This window comes from Corythoichthys intestinalis, chromosome 13 (genome assembly GCF_030265065.1).
Source record: "Corythoichthys intestinalis isolate RoL2023-P3 chromosome 13, ASM3026506v1, whole genome shotgun sequence".
Taxonomy (NCBI): Eukaryota; Metazoa; Chordata; class Actinopteri; order Syngnathiformes; family Syngnathidae; genus Corythoichthys; species Corythoichthys intestinalis.
In genome coordinates, this window is record NC_080407.1 from 51,471,317 (window position 1) to 51,491,855 (window position 20,539).

Below are 20,539 nucleotides of genomic sequence, written 5' to 3' on the forward strand. Positions count from 1 at the left end.
CCAACTGTGCGTGTCGGGTATGCGTCACGAACAAAACACACACACATAAAATAGTCAAATCTTGAATACTGCAATTTTCGCACTATAAGGCGCACCTGACTAAGTCGCCACCCACCAAATTTGACAAGAAAACATACCATAATTTTCGAACTATAAGCCGCTTTTTTCCCCCTTCATTTTGATACCTGTGGCTTATCGTCCAGTGCGGCTTATTTGTTGATTTTTTTTTTTTTTTAGGTAACACTTTATTTGACAGCGGTGTCATGATGACATGACACTATCATGGACATGACTGAAAGCTTATGTCATTAAGTGTTATTTGGCAAATTATGTCACTAACTCAATTTTTGTCCATCTTGGATCTTTTGCATCCATTCAAAAGTGAGATCATTTGCCGGATAACACTTAATGACATCTGTTATAAGCATTCATGAATGCTCAGGACAGAGACATGTCATAATTACGATTGTGTAATGACAGTCTTATGGCATCAAAGAAAGTGTTAGCAAATACCATAACTAGCTATTGATGAAACAATTGGAACAGTAACTGAAGCAATATTCAGCACAGAACATGATTTTTGATTGTTATTTACATCTGTAGCGCTGCAATACATGCTAAGAGGCATGTTGGATGACAACAGTCAACAGCAGGTGGCAGCAGAGGTTGACTGTCTCCTCCAAGGGAGCAGTGATGGCCAAATGAAACTTCTTGAAGCAATAAAGCTTTGCAGTAATTGGTTCAAAGTTTAATGATGGTTCATTTAGTCTTATGACAGTCGGTCGTATGATGCCGCTGTCAAATAAGGTTGTACCGGTTAATGTCTTTTGGTGTAAATATCCCATGATACCGTGAGGACAGCTGCGGCTTATAGTCCAGTGCGGCTTATAGTGCGAAAATTAGGGTCATTTGTTCATAGATAAACCGCACTGGATTATAAACCGCAGCTGTCCTCACTGTATTATGGGATATTTACACTATAAGATGTTAACCAATAACATTTTATTTGACGGCGGCATCATATGACTGTCATAACACCAAATGAACCACCATGAAGCTTTGAACCAATTGGCTGCAAAGCTTCAAAAAGCTTCATTTGGCCATCACTACTCACTTGGGGGAGAAAGTCAACCTCTGCTGCCACCTGTTGTCAACACTGTTGTTGTGTAACATGCCTCCTGGCATGCGTTGCAGCGTTACAGATGTAAATAACAATCAAAATTCAAGTTCTTTGCTAATTATTTATTCAGTTACTGTTCCAGTTGTTTCATTAATTACTAGTTATAGTGCTTGGTAACACTTTATTTGACAGTAGCGCCATAAGACGTAAGCCATTAGACAATTATAATTATGACATGATCTGTCATAAGCATGAGTGAATGCTAATGCTAACGCTATCATGGGCATTATTGTGACAGATTTCATTAAGTGTCATCCGGCAAATTATGTCACTAACTCCATTCATGTCCAGCTTGGATCTTTTACATCCATTCAAAAGTAAGATAATTTGCCGGATAACACTAAATCTTTTATAAGCATTCATTAATGCTCATGACATTGTCATGTCATAATTATGATTGTCTAATGACAGTCTTTCATCACTGTCAAGTAAAGTGTTACCAAATACTAGAGATGTCCTGATCGATCGGGTCGGATCACGTCATTTTCAAAGTATCGGAATCAGCAAAAAAATATCGGCCATGCCTTTTTATAATATATATATATATTTTTTTATTAAATCGTTTTCTAATTGTATTTAACGTTAGTCATAATATTTTACACTTATCCAGAGTCTTTAGTTTAGGCTTAAGGTAGGGTTATCAAATGTATCCCAATAACGGCGGTAATTATTTTTTTTATAATGTATCACGTTAAAATATTTAACGCAATTAATGCATGCGCTGCACGACCCACTCACGCATTAATGCGCTCCATCTGTAATTGCGCCGTTTTGTCTATATAAAGAGCTAAAAGGCAGCATAAAATGAGTAGAGTGAATTTTGGCAGCCTTTGGAGCCTTATTTTAATTGGCTAAAGCCTTACAATCCCTCTCCTATGATTAGAAATGTCATGGGAAGCAATATGGGGAAGCAAAGTAGCAATTGATCTTTTTCTGAACACCTTAAGTTATATCCCATCGCAGAGAAGATATATGAATTGGTAGCACTACGCACAGTCGTGGTTTCACTTGTCATGGTTCGACTTCCCATTATGCATTGGGCATGGCCTTCAGTATCATTTACTGAAAGGTCAACAAATACACTAGATGGCAATATTTAGTCGCAATATACAAAGTCACAAGTCTTTCTATCCGTGGATCCCTCTCATAGAAAGAATGTTAATAATGTAAATGCCATCTTGAGGATTTATTGTCATAATAAAACAAGTACAGTACTTATGTACTGTATGTAGAATGTATATATTCGTCTGAGTTTTATTCATTTTTTTTCTTAATGCATTGCCAAAATATATGATCGGGAAAAATTATCGGGAATGATTGGAATTGAATCGGGAGCAAAAAAAAAACAAACGGATTGGGAAATATCGGGATCGGCAGATACTCAAACTAAAACGATCGGGATCGGGTCGGGAGCCACAAAAAAAAATGATCGGAACAACCCTACCAAATACCATAACTAGCAATAAATGAAACAACTGGAACAGTAACTGAAGAAATAATTAGCACAGAACATGAATTTTGATATTTACATCTGTAGTGCTGCAATGCATGCTAGGAGGCATGTTGGACATCAACAGTATTGACAGCAGGTGGCAACGGAGGTTGACTGTCTCCCCCAAGGGAGCAGTTATGGCCAAATGAAGGTTCTTAAAGCAATGACGTTTTTCAGCCAATTGGTTCAAAGCTTCATGGTGGTTCATTTGGTCTTCTGACAATCGTATAAGGCAGCTGTCTAACATAGTGTTACCGGTTAATATCCTTTGGTGTAAATATCCCATAATACAGTTAGGACAGCTGCGGCTTATAGTGGGGTGCCAAAATTTTACCTTTGGCTTCATTAAATGATCTTTTTTTTTTCAGTGAAACAAATATATTTTTGTACATTCAACATCATTTGGGAGGGTTTTAGCTTTCATATGAGCCCTTTCTGAAACTAATTGAATAATTAAAAGTCAGGTTATTAGCTATTGTTTCTACAAAATGGATAAGCGACAAGACTTTTGTCAGGGACTGTATTGTTTTAAAACGACCTTGACGTCACACCGGCATCTCTAGACTTTCTTGCAGTCATTAAGATAGGGAGTGTGCCAGTTGATCAACAGGACGCGGCAAGTTTTAGCGGCGTAACCTTTCCCTTAATGAGGTTGCACCGCTCGGATGGTCACCTTTCGCAGCCCGGACCGATCACTCCTCTTCCCGCATTGCAGAGCCGGCGCACACTGAGGCGCCTTTGGATTCATCCTAGACGCTACACTGTCCAGCCACATCGGCCCTCCAGCGGGGAGAAGAAAAAAAAGCCTCCCTCCTCAATTTCTTCCCTGCAGCTTTGCCCTCTATCTTTCATTTGGAGGCTTACATTTGAACGGAATAAGAGGCGAGTAGGTTGTTTAAGGTCGGGAAGGGAAACGAAAGCCCCCTCCGCCCCCTGACTTCCGGCCTACTAGTCATCTCCCAGGGATTTTCTCAAACTTTTTCCGCTTGGTGCTTTTCCCTGCGTGAAATAGAAGTGGGTCACCTCCCATTCTGTTAGAATATCAAAGGCCGTTTTTATTGGGCTGCATCAATTTACGAACATGGCCCGCACAAGAAGCTTGAGTTCCGTCTTGAAAGAATAGTATCTTTTCTCGTATTTACTGTTTAACTCTTTGTATGAATGTAACATACCCAATATAAAATAAATAGCATTTATATCATTGTTTAAGGAAAACAAGCAGAATCATAGACTTCATAACTAGGGCTGTCAAACGATTAAAATTTTTAATCGAGTTAATCACAGCTTAAAAATTAATCACAATTCAAACCATCTATAAAATATGCCATATGTTTCTGTAAATTATTGTTGGAATGGAAAGATGTAAGCTATGCTTGATTGTATGACCATTATACTCTGCGGGTTATACAAGTTTGCTCTCCCACAGCTATTATACGCGCTCTCCCAAGCTATTATGAAGAATACAGTTTTAGCCCATAATCATGTGCTTACATTTTTATTACCGGCAATGACTCACATTCTGCTGATAAATATACACACACATAGTTGATTCATCACACAACGTCTCAGTACTTTTCCACCAAGCTGCCTCGAGTGCAAATGTGTGTTCAAAACAAAGTTATCTTGCTCGCTCAAGAGTGTGACTGTTAATTTAATCAAGAGTGTGACTGTTAATTTAATCAATGACTAGAACTTGCCCGATCGAAACTGCCACGTTGGACAACAGTGTTGTAACTATATTCTGGCCAGCAACAAGCCCTCAATAAAAGTCAGCAGAAAGAGAAAGAGACTTCGATGAGACACTTAGTCATGTTGCCCGATCTCAGACCTCTCCCCAAACTGCAGTTAGCAAAAGTCCACTCTCTGACTCCTGCCTTCTTGTACCCTGGCTTTGTCACCTCGCTCTGGGTCAACAGCTAAATTGAAGGTGTTTTAGACACAGCAAAAGATAAGACACAAGACTGATATATACATTCAACATACGGTACATACATTAAGTACTGTATTTGTTTATTATAACAATAAATCAACAAGATGGCATTAACATTATTCACATTCTGTTAAAGCGATCCGTGGATAGAAAGACTTGTAGTTCTTAAAAGATAAATGTTAGTACATGTTATATAAATTTTATGTTAAAACCCCTCTTAATGTTTTCGTTTTAATAAAATTTGTAGAATTTTCAGTCAAAAAATAAACTTCTAGCTCGCCATTGTTGATGTCAATAATTACACAATTCTCATGGTGCTGTAACACATAAAATCAGTGGCACCCAAGCGCCAGCAGAGGGCGACAAAACTCCCCAAAACCCCGATCGGCACCGTTCGAGTATCGGCACGACCGGAATTTTCGCGCGATGCAGGGAATTTTTCAAACGTCCCCGAAAAATTTTCCGTTCGCCCGTGAACGGCAATTTTCCGAAGAAAAAAAGTTTCAAAATGTATTAGTCCTACAATTTTTGACCAAATCACATAATTCGGGCATCAAAAATTCCGGGACGGTGAGGGGCATAAAAGTTGTATACAGAATTTGAAAAAATTTACGGTTCCCCGGAAATTTGCCAAAAACTTTCTTCTTCATTTTAAATGAAAAAAAAAAAAAAACGCGCACTGCACAGCCCGAACCGTTTGACCGATCGGCACCGTTCAAGTATCGGCACAACCGGAATTTTGCAGCGAAGCAGGAAATTTTTCAAACTGCCCCGACAAATTTTCAGTCTGCCCGTAAACGGCAATTTTCCGGGAAAAAAAAAAAAAAAAAAGTTTCAAAATGTATTTAGTCCTACAATTTTTGACCAAATCACATAATTTGGGCATCAAAAATTCCAGGACGGTGAGGGGAATAAAAGTTGTATACAGAATTTGGAAAAAATTTATGGTTCCCTGAAAATTTGCCAAAAACTTTCTTCTTCATTTTAAATGAAAAAAAAAACCGCGCACTGCACAGCCCGAACCGTTTGACCGATTGGCACCGTTCGAGTATCGGCACAACCGGAATTTTGCAGCGAAGCAGGAAATTTTTCAAACGGCCCCGAAATTTTTTCCGTTCGCCCGTAAATGGCAATTTACCGTTTAAAAAAAATAATTTCAAAATGTATCTAGTTAATAAGTTTTACCCTATTCTCTAATATGAAAACCTGTAAATGCTTGGGTGGTTTTAGTGAAAGCACACAGTTTTTTCATCTGTGTGATTTTGACAAAGATTAGATTTGATGGTGATTTTATGCAGAAATATAAGAAATTCCAAAAGGTTAGGATTCTTTTTCATACCAATGTATGAAAAGTTTTTAAATAGGCCATACATTGAAGGTGCAATGCGCCCTATAGAGCGGATTGATTTGTCACAACTGCTTTAACTCATTGGCATTGTCTAAGTCAGAGAGTTGGCAGAGTTTGTTCATTCACAACGGATTGGATGTCTACCAGCGATACTCATCTGTTGTATGGTATTGAGTATAATGATATATGAAAGTGTAAGGAATTTGTTGTTGTAATCGGCGCGTTCATACCGAAGTGTAGAGATAGCCCTCGCTGTTCATGGCCACGTAAAGCCCCGTCTTGGTACTCTGGATGGCCACGATGCGGAGGCCCACAGGAATCAAGTTGAACTGCACTGTTGAAAACGCATAAGAGAACACAGTACAGGTAAAAACATCAATAGCAGCAGTGGCGCTCCACATTTTGTCAATGACCTCAATTACGTGTGCGTGCATATTCAAGTGATGGATGGAGGGTTGTTTTTTTTTCTTTTTCGATTGAAAATGAAAAATGTAATACTAGCAACTTTGGAATCAATTTCAGATTGAGAGTTGTGCCAGCGTAATGGATGACGACAGAAAGTCGATCCAGCGCTACGGCGGGGAGAGGAAAAGTTTTGAAGAAAAGTCCACTTCATTTTAAACTGGTGGCGGAAGAAAAACCAAACTAATAAACTAGGGGTGTCAAACTTAGTTTGGTTCGCGGGCCACAGTTTATTTATGGCAGTGGGGCAAATAAGTATTTAGTCAACCACTAATTGTGCAAGTTCTCCTACTTGAAAAGATGAGAGAGGCCTGTAATTGTCAATATGGGTAAACCTTAACCATGAGAGACAGAATGTGGGGCAAAAAAAAACAGGAAATCACATTGTTTGATTTTTAAAGAATTGATTTCCAAATTAGAGTGGAAAATAAGTATTTGGTCACCTACAAACAAGCAAGATTTCTGGCTATCAAAGAGGTCTAACTTCTTCTAACGAGGCTCCACTCATTACCAGTATTAATGGCACATGTTTTAACTCATTATCAGTATAAAAGACACCTGTCCACAACATCAGTCAGTCACACTCCAAACTCCACTATGGCCAAGACCAAAGAGCTGTCCAAGGACACCAGAGACAAAATTGTAGACCTGCACCAGGCTGGGAAGACTGAATCTGCAATAGGTAAAATGCTTGGTGTAAAGAAATCAACTGTGGGAGCAATTATTAGAAAATGGAAGACATACAAGACCACTGATAATCTCCTTCGATCTGGGGCTCCATGCAAGATATCACCCCGTGGCGTCAAATTGATAACAAGAACGGTCAGCAAAAATCCCAGAACCACTCGGGGGGACCTAGTGAATGACCGACAGAAAGCTGGGACCACAGTAACAAAGGCTACTAGGGTTGTTCCGATCATGTTTTTTTGCTCCCGATCCGATCCCGATCGTTTTAGTTTGAGTATCTGCCGATCCCGATATTTCCCGATCCGTTGCTTTTTTTTTGCTCCCGATTCAATTCCAATCATTCTGGATAATTTTTCCCGATCATATACATTTTGGCAATGCATTAAGAAAAAAATGAATAAAACTCGGACAAATATATACATTCAACATACAGTACATAAGTACTGTATTTCTTTATTATGACAATAAATCCTCAAGATGGCATTTACATTAACATTCTTTCTGTGAGAGGGATCCACGGATAGAAAGACTTGTAATTCTTAAAGGATAAATGTGACTTTGTATATTGTGACTAAATATTGCCATCTAGTGTATTTGTTGAGCTTTCAGTAAATGATACTGTAGCCATTTAACTCTTCTGCCCAAATGCATAATGGGAAGTGCAACCATGACAGTGCGTAGCGGCACCAATTGATATATCTTCTCTGCGTTGGGAAGTAACATAGGGTGTTAAGGAAAAGATCAACCACTACCATTCTTCCCCACACTGCTTCCCACGATATTTCTAATTGTTGAGAGAGGGATTTTAAGGCTTTAGCCAATTAAAAAGAGGCTCCAGAGACTGCCAAAATTCTGTCTACTCATTTTACACTGCCTGTTAGCTCTATATATAGGTAAAACGGCGCCATCATAGATTGAACGCGACAATGCATGAGTGGGTCGTGCAGCGCATGCGTTAATTACGTTAAATATTTTAACGTGTTTAATTTTTTAAAAATTAATTACCGCCGTTTACGTGATAATTTTGATAGCCCTACTTTAAGCCAAAACTAAAGACTCTGGATGAATGTAAGACATTATGTCTGTAACGTTAAATACAATTAGAAATCGATTTAATTAAAGAAAAAAAAATATATATATATATATATATTAAAAAAAGGCATGTCCGATATTTTTTTGCCGATTCCAATACTTTGAAAATGACGTGATCGGGACATCTTTAGTTAAGACTTTATTATAAACTATGCAATTTTTTTGACCCTGCATTTTTTTTACCCTGCCTCTTAAAATCGGAATCGAGAATCGTTCGGAACCGAAATCGAAACGTGGAATCGGAACCGGGATCGTTCAATTTTAAACGATGCCCAACCCTAGTCTCCCCTAAGAGAGCAGTGATGGAAAAATTACAATTTCAATTAGAAAACGATTTAATAATAAAAAAATATATATATATATATATATATATATATATATATTTAAAAAAGGCATGTCCGATATTTTTTTGCCAATTCCGATACTTTGAAAATGACGTGATCGGACATCTTTAAGGCTACTATTAGTAACACAATGCGCCGCCAGGGACTCAAATCCTGCACTGCCAAACGTGTCCCCCTGCTGAAGCCAGTACACGTCCAGGCCCGTCTGCAGTTCGCTACAGAGCATTTGGATGATCCAGACGGGGACTGGGAGAATGTGTTATGGTCAGATGAAACCAAAATAGAACTTTTTGGTAGAAACACAGGTTCTCGTGTTTGGAGGAGAAAGAATACTGAATTGCATCCGAAGAACACCATACCCACTGTGAAGCATGGGGGTGGAAACATCATGCTTTGGGGCTGTCTTTCTGCAAAGGGACCAGGACGACTGATCTGTGTAAAGGAAAGAATGAATGGGGCCATGTATCGAGAGATTTTGAGTGAAAATCTCCTTCCATCAGCAAGGGCATTGAAGATGAGACGTGGCTGGGTCTTTCAGCATGACAATGATCCCAAACACACAGCCAGGGCAACAAAGGAGTGGCTTCGTAAGAAGCATTTCAAGGTCCTGGAGTGGCCTAGCCAGTCTCCAGATCTCAACCCCATAGAAAATCTGTGGAGGGAGTTGAAAGTCCGTGTTGCCCAACGACAGCCCCAAAACATCACTGCTCTAGAGGAGATCTGCATGGAGGAATGGGCCAAAATACCAGCAACAGTGTGTGAAGAGTTACAGAAAACGTTTGGTCTCTGTTATGTCCAACAAAGGGTACATAACAATGTATTGAGATGAACTTTTGGTATTGACCAAATACTTATTTTCCACCATGGTTTCCAAATAAATTCTATAACCCCTCTGTGTTATTTGTCCATTTTTGGGCTTTTTTCGTTTTTTCTGTGTTTAAAAGGAAAAAAAGCATTTGAAAAAATACACTAGGGAGCTGATATTTCCTGCAGGATACTAAATCATGTAGAAGTTCAAAATGGCACCATCCGGCAATTTCTAACTTATTTTAACAGGCTGGGAAGATTTGCACTAAACTCTTGCTATTTTGCCATTTTTTGGCTCATTGAATCCCATTATAAATCATGATTTTTGATATGATGTAAACCTGATTTGTTATAATGCATTTTCCGTGATTATTGATGCGATCGCTGCTTTGGCGAGTCAAAAACATGCAAAAACAGGAATTTGTGTCTTGTCACCCAAAAGTCACTAGATGGAGCCATAGGCCAATACATGAATTTGCTTGCGAAACTCGATACAGATTAGTAAAAAATTAATGCGATAAAGACTGTTGGTGTCAAGTTCAAAAATTGATCCTTAGGTAGACATTGTAAAATTACCCAAAAATAAGGAGAGAAGACACTCAGTTTTCTTGGCCAAGGAGAGCAAAAAGTAACTCGTGGCAGTCACCAAAATTGATCTAAAGAAAAAAACTCCTCCTTAGTATTTTATTTAGGGGTTTGTCCTAAAAATTGGATGTCGCCCTGAGGGAGGGGAGAGCAAGCTGGAGACACCCATGTGGTTTTCGATTGGATATGTGTGTGCATGTAGGTGGAACTAAGTAAATACACTTGTGTAAGCAAGGGCTCATGTAAACAATCATGTAAACAGTCAAAATGACCCAGACACTTCAGTTATGTAACGGTGCGGCCATGGACGATGTCCTCGGATGGAAAATTGTCCTCGAAGGTCTAGACGAAAGTCCAGACGCCAGGTGCTGAAGATGCTTCGGAAGGTCTAGTTACGCAATGATGCGGCCATGAAGCAAGGCAGTTGTCATTCCTAAAAAATTGGTGTTTATGTGTCTGAGCTCACTTTCAGTCTATTTGGGCATGCATATTTGCAATTTTGCAAGTGTGCACAAGACAATAAACCGGTACTTCCCGGAAATGCAAAAAAACCAAAACAAAAAAACACGTGTTTATTGTTGTCGTTTGAATTTCAACTCTTATTGGTTGGGTGTTTGAATTTCTTTACTCTCATTGGTTCTGGGCATTTTGGGAGTCTTTGTTCTCGCGAGGATCAAATTACATACATTACAATTTACAATTAATGAATCCGTGTTGACCAACGACAGCCCCAAAACATCATGCTCTAGAGGAGATCTGCATGGAGGAATGGGCCAAAATGCCAGCAAGAGTGTGTGAAAAGCTTGTGAAGAGTTACAGAAAACGTTTGGCTTCCGTTATGTCCAACAAAGGGTACATAACAAAGTATTGAGATGAACTTTTGGTATTGACCAAATACTTATTTTCCACCATGATTTGCAAATAAATTCTTTAAAAATCAAACCATTTTGTGGGATTTTTTTCTACATTGTCTCTCATGGTTGAGGTCTACCCATGTTGACAATTACAGGCCTCTCTAATATTTTCAAGTGGGAGAACTTGACTAAATACTTATTTGCCCCACTGTACATTATGAAGTGCATGTCAGGCAGAACAACCCCACACGTTTGACACCCATGAAATAAACTACCTGTGTTGTCAACACCAAGCAACTCCTGCTCCCTGACGTGTTCCGCCTTGTCTTTCCAGAGCTTGTATTTGCCTCATCGATCTCTGCATCTCAAAGAGGCGCTCTCGCAAATGAGCCAAGTGTCACAATGGGAGGACGAATAGAGGGGAGAGCGCATGACTAAAGGGGAAAAAAAATGTGGGCTTTCTTTGTTCTGAAGTTTTCTGCCTTGGATTCTCGACCTTCTTTTGCATAATGTTAGCCTTCAAACTCCCCGACAAATAGGGCTTTGCTATCACATCCATCCTCATCACCGCTTGAATAATACCGATGGCGCGTCGGTATCTTGTTTTCTGCAAGGTCTTCTCTTATTGTGTTTTATTCAATTTGACTACGAAAACAAAATAGATCAAAAAAGTTCTTGTTTACTTTTATTCGTTGTTTCTTGCAGAGAGAAAATGAGAGAGATGGGAGCAAGGTCTTGCCAAATCAATCCCGTCAGTCAATTTGTGGCTCAGAGATCATAGAGACAATAAATAAGCAAAGAGAAGCTGGAGGTAGATTGGATGCGGGGAGGCGGAAAAGGACGAGGAGGGCGGCTCGACGCAAAGTTAAGCCAAGAGATAGACCGATATATCGGACGGTAGATGTACCTAGCTGCTGCGGGTACCAGCCTGACATTTTTTTCTGAACAAGAGGCAATATTTTCCTGTTGAGGCGTGTCTTAACCTAAAAATTATGTATGTAGAGCCGTTCTGAAGTAGAGGAACCACTGTGTTACTTCAGAATTCCAAATTCATTCACTTTTGAACTTGCAGGTAATGAATGCTTAAGTTCCACTTTTGAATTAATTCATTATTTTTTTCAAGCTTTTGAGTTTTTTTCGACATGATAAAATGTCTGAGTGAGTGCTCGTCCGAGACTAGTGATTCAGTACGTTTTTGCTAGGGGTTGTACTATAATAATGTGAACTAGAGATGCAACACTTAATCGATTGATCAACAATTAATCTCCCCAGTGCCTTTGCCTGACATGCAGCCTCATATCATGAAGGTCTGAGGGATTTTTGATGTCTTCTTCATTGGCAGTCATCTTTGTAAATCTCACTGGAGCAGCACCAAACAAAAGTTCCAGCATCATCACCTTGTCCAATGCAGTTAATTCTTGACACCTTGTCCAATGCAGATTCTTGACTCTTGACAAGGATGAGAGATGTTTTGATTGTTATTTCTTTGTTTCTCATGATTTGGTAATTTTTCCTCAGAATGGAGTGATTCTATATTTATTTCCCTGCACTTGCTCTATAAAAGTAACATTGACTGACCACCACAGTGTTTTTTATTCATTTCTTTTAGTGTTTCTGAATGCTAAAGTTTCACTTTTGAATTTTTTTTTTTTCAAGCTTTTTATCTGAGTTTTTTTCTACATAATAGAATGTCTGAGTGAGTGCTCGTTCGAGACTGGTGATTCCATACTTTTTGCTAGGGGTTGTAGTATCATAACTAGAGGTGCAACAATTAATCAATGAATCAACAATTAATCTCCCCAGTGCCTTTGCCTGACATGCAGCCTCATATCATGAAGGTCTGAGGGATTTTTGATGTCTTCTTCAATGGCAGTCATCTTTGTAAATCTCACTGGAACAGCACCAAACAAAAGTTCTAGCATCATCACCTTGTCCAATGCAGATTATTAATTCTTGACACCTTGTCCAATGCAGATTCTTGACTCTTGACAAGGATGAGAGATGTGTTTTGATTGTTATTTCTTTGTTTGTTTCTCATGATTTGGTAATTTTTCCTCAGAATGGAGTGATTCTATGTAGATTTCCCTGCACTTGCTCTATAAAAGTAACATTTACTGACCACCACAATGCTTTTTATTCATTTATTTTCGTGTTTCTGAATGCTATAGAATTGCACTTTTGAACTACCGTATTGGCCCGAATATAAGACAGTGTTTTTTGCATTGAAATAAGACTGAAAAAGTGGGGGTCGTCTTATATTCACGGTCTAGACATTATACCCTTTCACGACGCTAGATGGCGCCAGATATCATGGAAGCGAATGCTGATCTTGAGTAATGTTCTGTCATGACAGATCTCTCTACTCTCAAGTTTAACCAGTTTGCATTATTTTATTGCAATGTTTTTCCTTATTCAGATTTGCACTACGTCAGCTCCGCCCGACTGCGTACGAAAAAAAATGTAACATTGGATAATTTCTCGCATCACACCTGACGTCGGCCGCGGCACAACAGTTGAAAAACACTGAACTAGCCCATCTGGCTTCTTGTCGCTTGCTATTCCTCAAGCGCTCACTCTCGCAATCCTTCTCTTACTGTATTCCTCGCCATTCTCAAAGCCTTTGATTTCTCTTCTTGTACTGAATGATATCGCGCACAGGGAAATTCAGACAAAAAGACCCCAACGGCGGAAGACTAAATAACATTTCCATCTAACAGCGGGAGTCGCTAATTAAAAAGAATAAAAGTCAGAGGATGATGACACTCCTTGCGGCTTTCTGATCTGCACGTTTACGAGTCAACATAGCTTTCATCACCCCAGTCTCCTGTTTTTTGTTTGTTTTTTTGTCTTCCCGATCGTCACTCTGCGCCTTTCCGTCTGTGACAGTCTTTCAGGGTCAAAATAAGTACAGTTCTTACGACTACTAGAAAAACAAAACCGATTGTGACTCATCGCTGTTGTGCTCGTGTAGGCATTGAATATTATGTCTAGCTTTTAACAGATTCCCCTACAGAAGGACATTACTGTCCCTCACAGTTTTGTGTCTCGCCTGCACTGGCCGAGCGATCGAGAAGAACATGCTGGAGAGCTGATAAATGGATTCCGACAGGTGTCCCACAGTTCTCGGCTCACGAAGACGGGATCGCTTGTGTCGTGGCACGACACAAGGCGACACCCTACCAAGTCTCATCTTGCAGGGCGTTGATCAATACCCACTTGCAGTGTCTGTTGCTTAAATCAGGGGCCGACCAGTTTATTTTTGGTCAAATACCGTCATTTTTAAGACTATAAGGCGCACATGACTATAAGCCGCCACCCAAATTTGACATGAAAATGGAATTTATTCATAGATAAGCCGCACTGGACTTTCAACTGCGGCTTTATTATGGGATATTTACCCCAAAAGATTTTAACTGGTAACACGTTATTTGACAACGTCATCATAAGACTGTCATAAGACCAAATGAACCAACATGAAGCTTTGGACCAATTGGCTGCAAATAGAGATGTCCTGATCGATCGGGTCCGATCACGTCATTTTCAAAGTATCGGAATCGGCAAAAAAATATCGGCCATGCCTTTTTTTAATATACAGTATATATATTTTTTAATGTAATCGTTTTCTAATTGTATTTAACGTTACAGACATAATATGTTACACTCATCCAGAGTCTTTAGTTTAGGCTTAAAGTAGGGTTATCAAATTTATCCCGATATCGGCGGTAATTAATTTTTTAAAAAATGTATCACGCTAATAAATTTAACGTAATTAATGCATGCGCTGCACGACCCACTCACGCATTGGCGCGCTCAATCTGTAATGGCGCCGTTTTACCTATATAGAGAGATAAAAGGCAGCGTAAAATGAGCAGAGTGAATTTTGGCAGCCTTTGGAGCATTTTTTTTAATTGGCTAGAGCCTTACAATCCCTCTCCCTACAATTAGAAATGTCATGGGAAGCAATGTGGGGAAGCAAGGTAGCAATTGATCTTTTTCTTAACACCTTATGTTATTTCCCAATGCAGAGAAGATATATCCATTGGTAGCACTACACACAGTCATGGTGCCACTTCCCATCATGCATTTGGGCATGCCTACAGTATCATTTACTGAAAGCTCAACAAATACACTGGATGGCAATATTTTGTTAATCATGTAAATGCCATCTTGAGGATTTATTGTCATAATAAACAAATACAGTACTGTATATTCAATGTACTGTATGTTCAATGTGTATATTCGTGTGAGTTTTATTCATTTTTTTCTTAATGCATTGCCAAAATGTATATGATCGGGAAAATTATCGGGAATGATTGGAATTGAATCGGGAGCAACAAAAAGCAATCGGATCGGGAAATATCGGGATCGGCAGATACTCAAACTAAAACGATAGGGAGCAAAAAAACATGATCGGAACAACCCTAGCTGCAAAGCTTCAAGAAGCTTCATTTTTCCATCACTGCTCTCTTAGGGGAGAGAGTCAACCTCTTCTGTCAACACTTTTGTCATCCAACATGCCTCGAAGCAGGCATTGCAAGGCTACAGATGTAAATAACAATCAAAATTCATGTTTTCTGCTCATTATTTCTTCAGTTACTGTTCCAGTTGTTTCATTAATTGCTACTTATGGTATTTGGTAACTCTTTATTTGCCAGTGGTGCCATAAGACTGTCATTAGGCAATCATTAATTACGACATGACACTGTTATGAGCATTAATAAATACTTATAAAAGATGTCCTTCAGTGTCATCTGACAAGTTATCTCACTTTTGAATGGTTGTAAAAGGTCTGAGCTGGACATAAAGGGAGTTACACATAATTTGCAGGATGACACTGAAGGACATCTGTCATAAGCATGATAGTGTCAATATTATGACGGTCTTATAACCAGGGGTGAAAGTGGGCGGGAACGGTCAGGAACGCAGTTCCGGTATAAGTTTCAGGGCTGGAACGCAGTTCCGGTATACGGTGCTTTGATTCCGAAAATATGACGACAACTGTCAAAACGCTATGTAAAAAAAGAAAAATACAAAGCTGCCACACATGCATTTCATCTCCAAGAAGAAAACAATCTACCAACATCAAATTTACATACACAAGTGTTAACAACAAGCATAATAAAGTGCTGTGTAGGGGTAATCCGTTTCCACCGATATTTGTTTTATTCCACGGATGGCATGGAGGTTTCCCCAGCTGCTGCAGTCATCTGAGTCTGACAATCCACGAGGCAAAGCAAAACGCCTGGACTCATTTATCCGTTCAATTGGCTGACATACTGACATGTGATCACCAGAGATAGTTAGCTCTGATTGGTTCAGATGTGAAAAAAAAAAAAAAACAGATAAAATTCCTGGCTCCGTGGCGACCTTCACGTCGGGGAGTTCCGGCGAGAAATTCTAACCACTTTCACCCCTGCTTATAACAGTCTTATGACGCCGCTATCATACAAAGTGCTACCTGTTATCCCAAATAAGCCGCACTGGGCTATAACCCCAAGCCAAAAGTATAGAATCACAAATCTCGGACGAGCACTCACTCAGGCATTTTATCATGTAGAACAAACTCAGATAAAAACCTTGAAAAAAATAATGAATTCGTTCAAACGTGCAACTCTTCAGCATTCCGAAGCACTAAAAGAAATAAATAAAAAACACTGTGGTGGTCAGTAAATGTTACTTTTATAGAGCAAATGCAGTGAAATATATATGGAATCGCTTCATTTTGAGGAAAAAAAATATGGAATCATGAGAAACAAACAAAGAAATAACAATCATAAGACATCTATAGTATTTAGTAGCACCACATCTGTCTTTTATGACAGCTTGCAGTCTCTGAGGCATGGACATGATGAGTGTTCTAATTGAAGGGATAAGTAAGCTGTCTAAAATTTCAATGTAAACTTGTGCACAGGGGTCGCCTTAACCGAATATTTTCTGTCGTTGACCGGTTTTTTAAAACGGTGACGGAAAAAACGAAGTCCATCCGTCATTTTGACAGGTTGCAATTCACACCCCAGACCACAGGATGGCGAGTGAGCATATTAATTAGCTATTGTCTCTCTTGATGCATGACGTCGTTGGCCTTACTCGGAAAAATGTCCGAACTAGCATTCAGGTGTAGCAAAGACGGAAACGTTAGGAAGCTTTGGAGAGCATTGTCTAAGGTTACGTTCATTCTACAGGTCTTTTTTCCAATTTTTTCGTGTTTTTCCGACTCGAGTCAGGCATTAACTTGACGGTCTGAACGGGACAAGTCGCATAGAAGTGGACCATTTCATTTTTGTATGTGGTTCAAATCCGATCTGGGCCACATTTTTCCAGACTGTCGCGTCGGTCTGTACCGTCCAGTGTCTCAAATCCGATTTCAGCTGTGCGTTATTAGCGCCTAGCTTGCAGTGAACACGGCTTTTGGGGAAGGGCCGGGCTTGACAACAGTCATAAAAAATTTAAAATGGGTTGAGGATAAGCATGAGCATGATCGGTTTTCTCTCTGCTCTATGTGAGCTATATTTCAACATTTCCTACACGGCCGAGAGTCGGGAGAGGGGTCTGGCTGCAGCCCGTCTTGGAGAGTTTTGACCAACACTGCTATTGAATATGTCATTATTATCATTTTAAAAAATTTAAGTGACGGGTAAAAATAGATTATGACCGGATTTTTATGACCCTGTCAGTCAAAATGACAGACAACGAAAAAGTCTAGCGCAACCTCTGCTTGTGCATTTATTGAAGATGTAACCAAAGTGCCTTTGCCTGACATTCAGCCCCATATCATCAAGGACTGAGGGAATTTTGATGTTTTCTTCAGGCAGTCATCTTTGTAAATCTCACTGGAACAGCACCAAACAAAAGTTACAGCATCATCACCTTGTCAAGAATCTGCATTAAACAGCTTTCTTATCCCTTCAATTGAAAATGTCATTTTCCAAAATGACAATGCATCATGCCACACAGCTGAAACTGTTAAAGCATTCCTTAGAGAAAGACTCATCCAGTCAATGTCATTGACTGCAAATAGACCAGATCTCAACCCTATTGAAAACCACAGCAAGTCTCCGACCTGCAAATGCAATTAAAGAGAATTGGCACCAAATTGATGAAGAATACTCAAGTTCACGCCTTAGAGACTACAAGCTGTCTTTAAAGCCAGAGGTGGTGCTACTAAGTACTACAGACGTGTTTTGATGGTTATTTCTTTGTTTGTTTCTAATGATTCCATAGTTTTTTTCCTCAGAATGGAGTGATTCCATATATATTTCCCTGCACTTGCTCTAAAAAGAAACATTTACTGACCACCACAATGTTTATTCATTTTAGTGTTTCTGAATGCTAAAGAGTTGCACTTTTGAACTAATTCATTATTTTTTTTCAAGCTTTTTCGACATGATAAAATGTCTGAGTGAGTGCTCATCTGAGACTGGTGATTCCATACTTTTTGCTAGGGGTTTTATGAGCCGCAGAATTGAAAATGAGGGGAAAAAAGTAGCGGCTGATAGTCCGAAAACTTAGGGTGCAAATTGTTCCACCTGACTGAACGTTACCGTCAACGCAAAGTCCCCACTCAGCAAATGCCGGCCTGCCAGCGTTTACGTCACATAAAAGAGGACAAACAGCGGCGCCGCTGCCAAAAAGTCTTAATGAATTGCTAGAATGTAAATTTCCATTTCCCTTTACGCCAGGCTGTAAATCCCACAATTGCGCTAACTTCATGTTTTTCATCCAAATTAGTGTTGTGACAAAAAATGCCTTGTTGCCACATGGTCGATATCCGGTAATATGGTTATCGAGTGTGATGTACGAATCATGTTGACTTACAGAAGGAGCTGCTTTCGTCCTTTGTGCCTTCCATGGTGCCGTCCGGCAACATTTGCAGGTAGAACCCGTGTCGACAGTAGAGACGTGAGACGATACCCTTCAGCTGAGGCTCTGTGGAGAAAACGCACAAAAAAAGGGATCAACGTGGGAGGAAAGCCAGAATCTTGATATTTGCGGAGAGAACTGGCCAAATAACAAAGCGTGCGCCTCTGACCTTTTGCCGGATTGACGAGACGATGCGGTTGTTTGCTGTGCATGAGCGCCGCTACCAAGCCAATCAATAGCAGTGGATCCCCCTTTGGTTTCTAATATTTTTTTGTGACAATCTTTCTTCCTTGACATTCACTCCATGTTTTGGTGGATGAATGCTAAATGGAGAATACTGTAATTTTCAGAATAAAAGCCCCTACTTTTTTCCTTCATTTTGAATCCTGCGGCTTATACTCCAGTGTGGCTTATTTGTTGATTTATTTGGGTTAATAGGCAACACATGCCTCCCAGCATGCATTGCAGTGCTACATATGTAAATAACAATCAAAATTCATGTTTTGTGCTAATTACTTCTTCAGTTGCTGGTCCAATTGTTTCATTAATTACTTGTTTTCGTATTTGGTTACACTTTATTTGACAGTGGCATCATAAGACTGTCTTGGTCTGAACAGTTGAACAGAGTATGACATACTCCCATTGTGATCATTCAACATACCTTGTTTCTTATGACAAAGCATTGAACAGGAAGGGGTTATAGGGGAACAGAAGAAAAGAAAAATTACAACAAGAAAAACATTGAACGCCTACACTAACTATGAATATGTTGGTGCTATCTTTAGCTAGATGTATTTCCGGTTGATACCATGTGGGGGCCTGTTGACCAGGGAAGGAAAGGGAGGGTGGTAGGGAAGTCTATAAGCTAAGAGCTAAGTGATTGGGAGGGGTAGAGTGTACACAAATCAGCTATGTGATCTAGAAACCAGTAATCGTGTGAGTCCCTTGTGAGTGTAAGCCCGTCGGCAACCGAACCTACGCTGCCCCATCTCCAATCCCGGCACCGGGGCCCCACACCCAAGCGCTCCCAATCACATCCATAACACTGTCATAAGACGGTCATATTTATGACATCACACTATCATGGTCATGACTGATTGCTTATGACGGATGTCATTAAGTGTCATCCGGCAAATTATGTTACTAACGCCATTTATGTCCAGTTTGGATCTTTTACATCCATTCAAAAGTGAGGTAATTTGCCAGATAACACTAAATGACCTCTGTTATAAGCATTCATTAATGCTCATGACAGTGTCATGTCAGTTATGATTGTCTAATGACAATCTTATGGCGCCACTGTCAAAAAAAGTGTTGCCAAATACCATAACTAGCAATTAATGAAACAACTGGAACAGTAACTGAAGAAATAATTAGCCCAAAACATGAATTTTGTTTGTTATTCACATCTGTAGTGCTGCAATGCATGCTAGGAGGCATGTTGGATAGCAACAGTGTTGACAGTAGGTGGCAGAAGAGGTTGACTGTCTCCTCCAAGGGAGCAGTGCTGGCTAAATGAAAGCTTCTTGAAGCGATGAAGCTTTGCAGCCAATTGATTCAAAGCTTCATGGTGGTTCATTTGACTGTCGTATGATGCTGCTGTCAAATCAAGCATTACCGGTTAATATCTTTGGTGTAATACAGTGTGAGGACAGCTATAGCTTAGGCGACTGCGGCTTATCGATGAATAACGTTTTTGTGTCGCATTTGGTGGGTGGCGCCTTGTAGTCAGGTGCCCCCTATAGTGCGAATTGAAGCAAAATAGTAAAATAGAGGTTCACAGATTTTTGTTTTTTTTAGTTCATGTTCAGCAGCATCACTCGGTTTCGTACAGGGCCTTTAGTCAACTTGAGGTATTCGAATAAATCACGCCCAGAATGTAAACCCGAGATTTGGGA

At 39.7% G+C, this 20,539-nt stretch overlaps 3 protein-coding genes across 3 annotated transcripts in view; 1 reads left to right on the forward strand and 2 right to left on the reverse strand.

The window, feature by feature from the left end:
* haus4 (HAUS augmin-like complex, subunit 4) overlaps positions 1-20,539 on the reverse strand; it is a 268,044-nt gene that overhangs the window by 184,489 nt on the left and 63,016 nt on the right. The gene's annotated exons all lie outside the window — the stretch shown is intronic.
* Positions 1-20,539, forward strand: part of gc2 (guanylyl cyclase 2) — a 196,357-nt gene that overhangs the window by 57,116 nt on the left and 118,702 nt on the right. The gene's annotated exons all lie outside the window — the stretch shown is intronic.
* Positions 1-20,539, reverse strand: part of fgf11a (fibroblast growth factor 11a) — a 74,836-nt gene that overhangs the window by 11,174 nt on the left and 43,123 nt on the right. Inside the window, exons 2-3 of the mRNA XM_057855025.1 lie at positions 18,597-18,707; positions 6,181-6,284 (exon numbers count right to left, since the gene is read on the reverse strand). Coding sequence (XP_057711008.1) covers positions 6,181-6,284; positions 18,597-18,707 — 215 coding nt within the window. The remainder of the gene's footprint in view (positions 1-6,180; positions 6,285-18,596; positions 18,708-20,539) is intronic.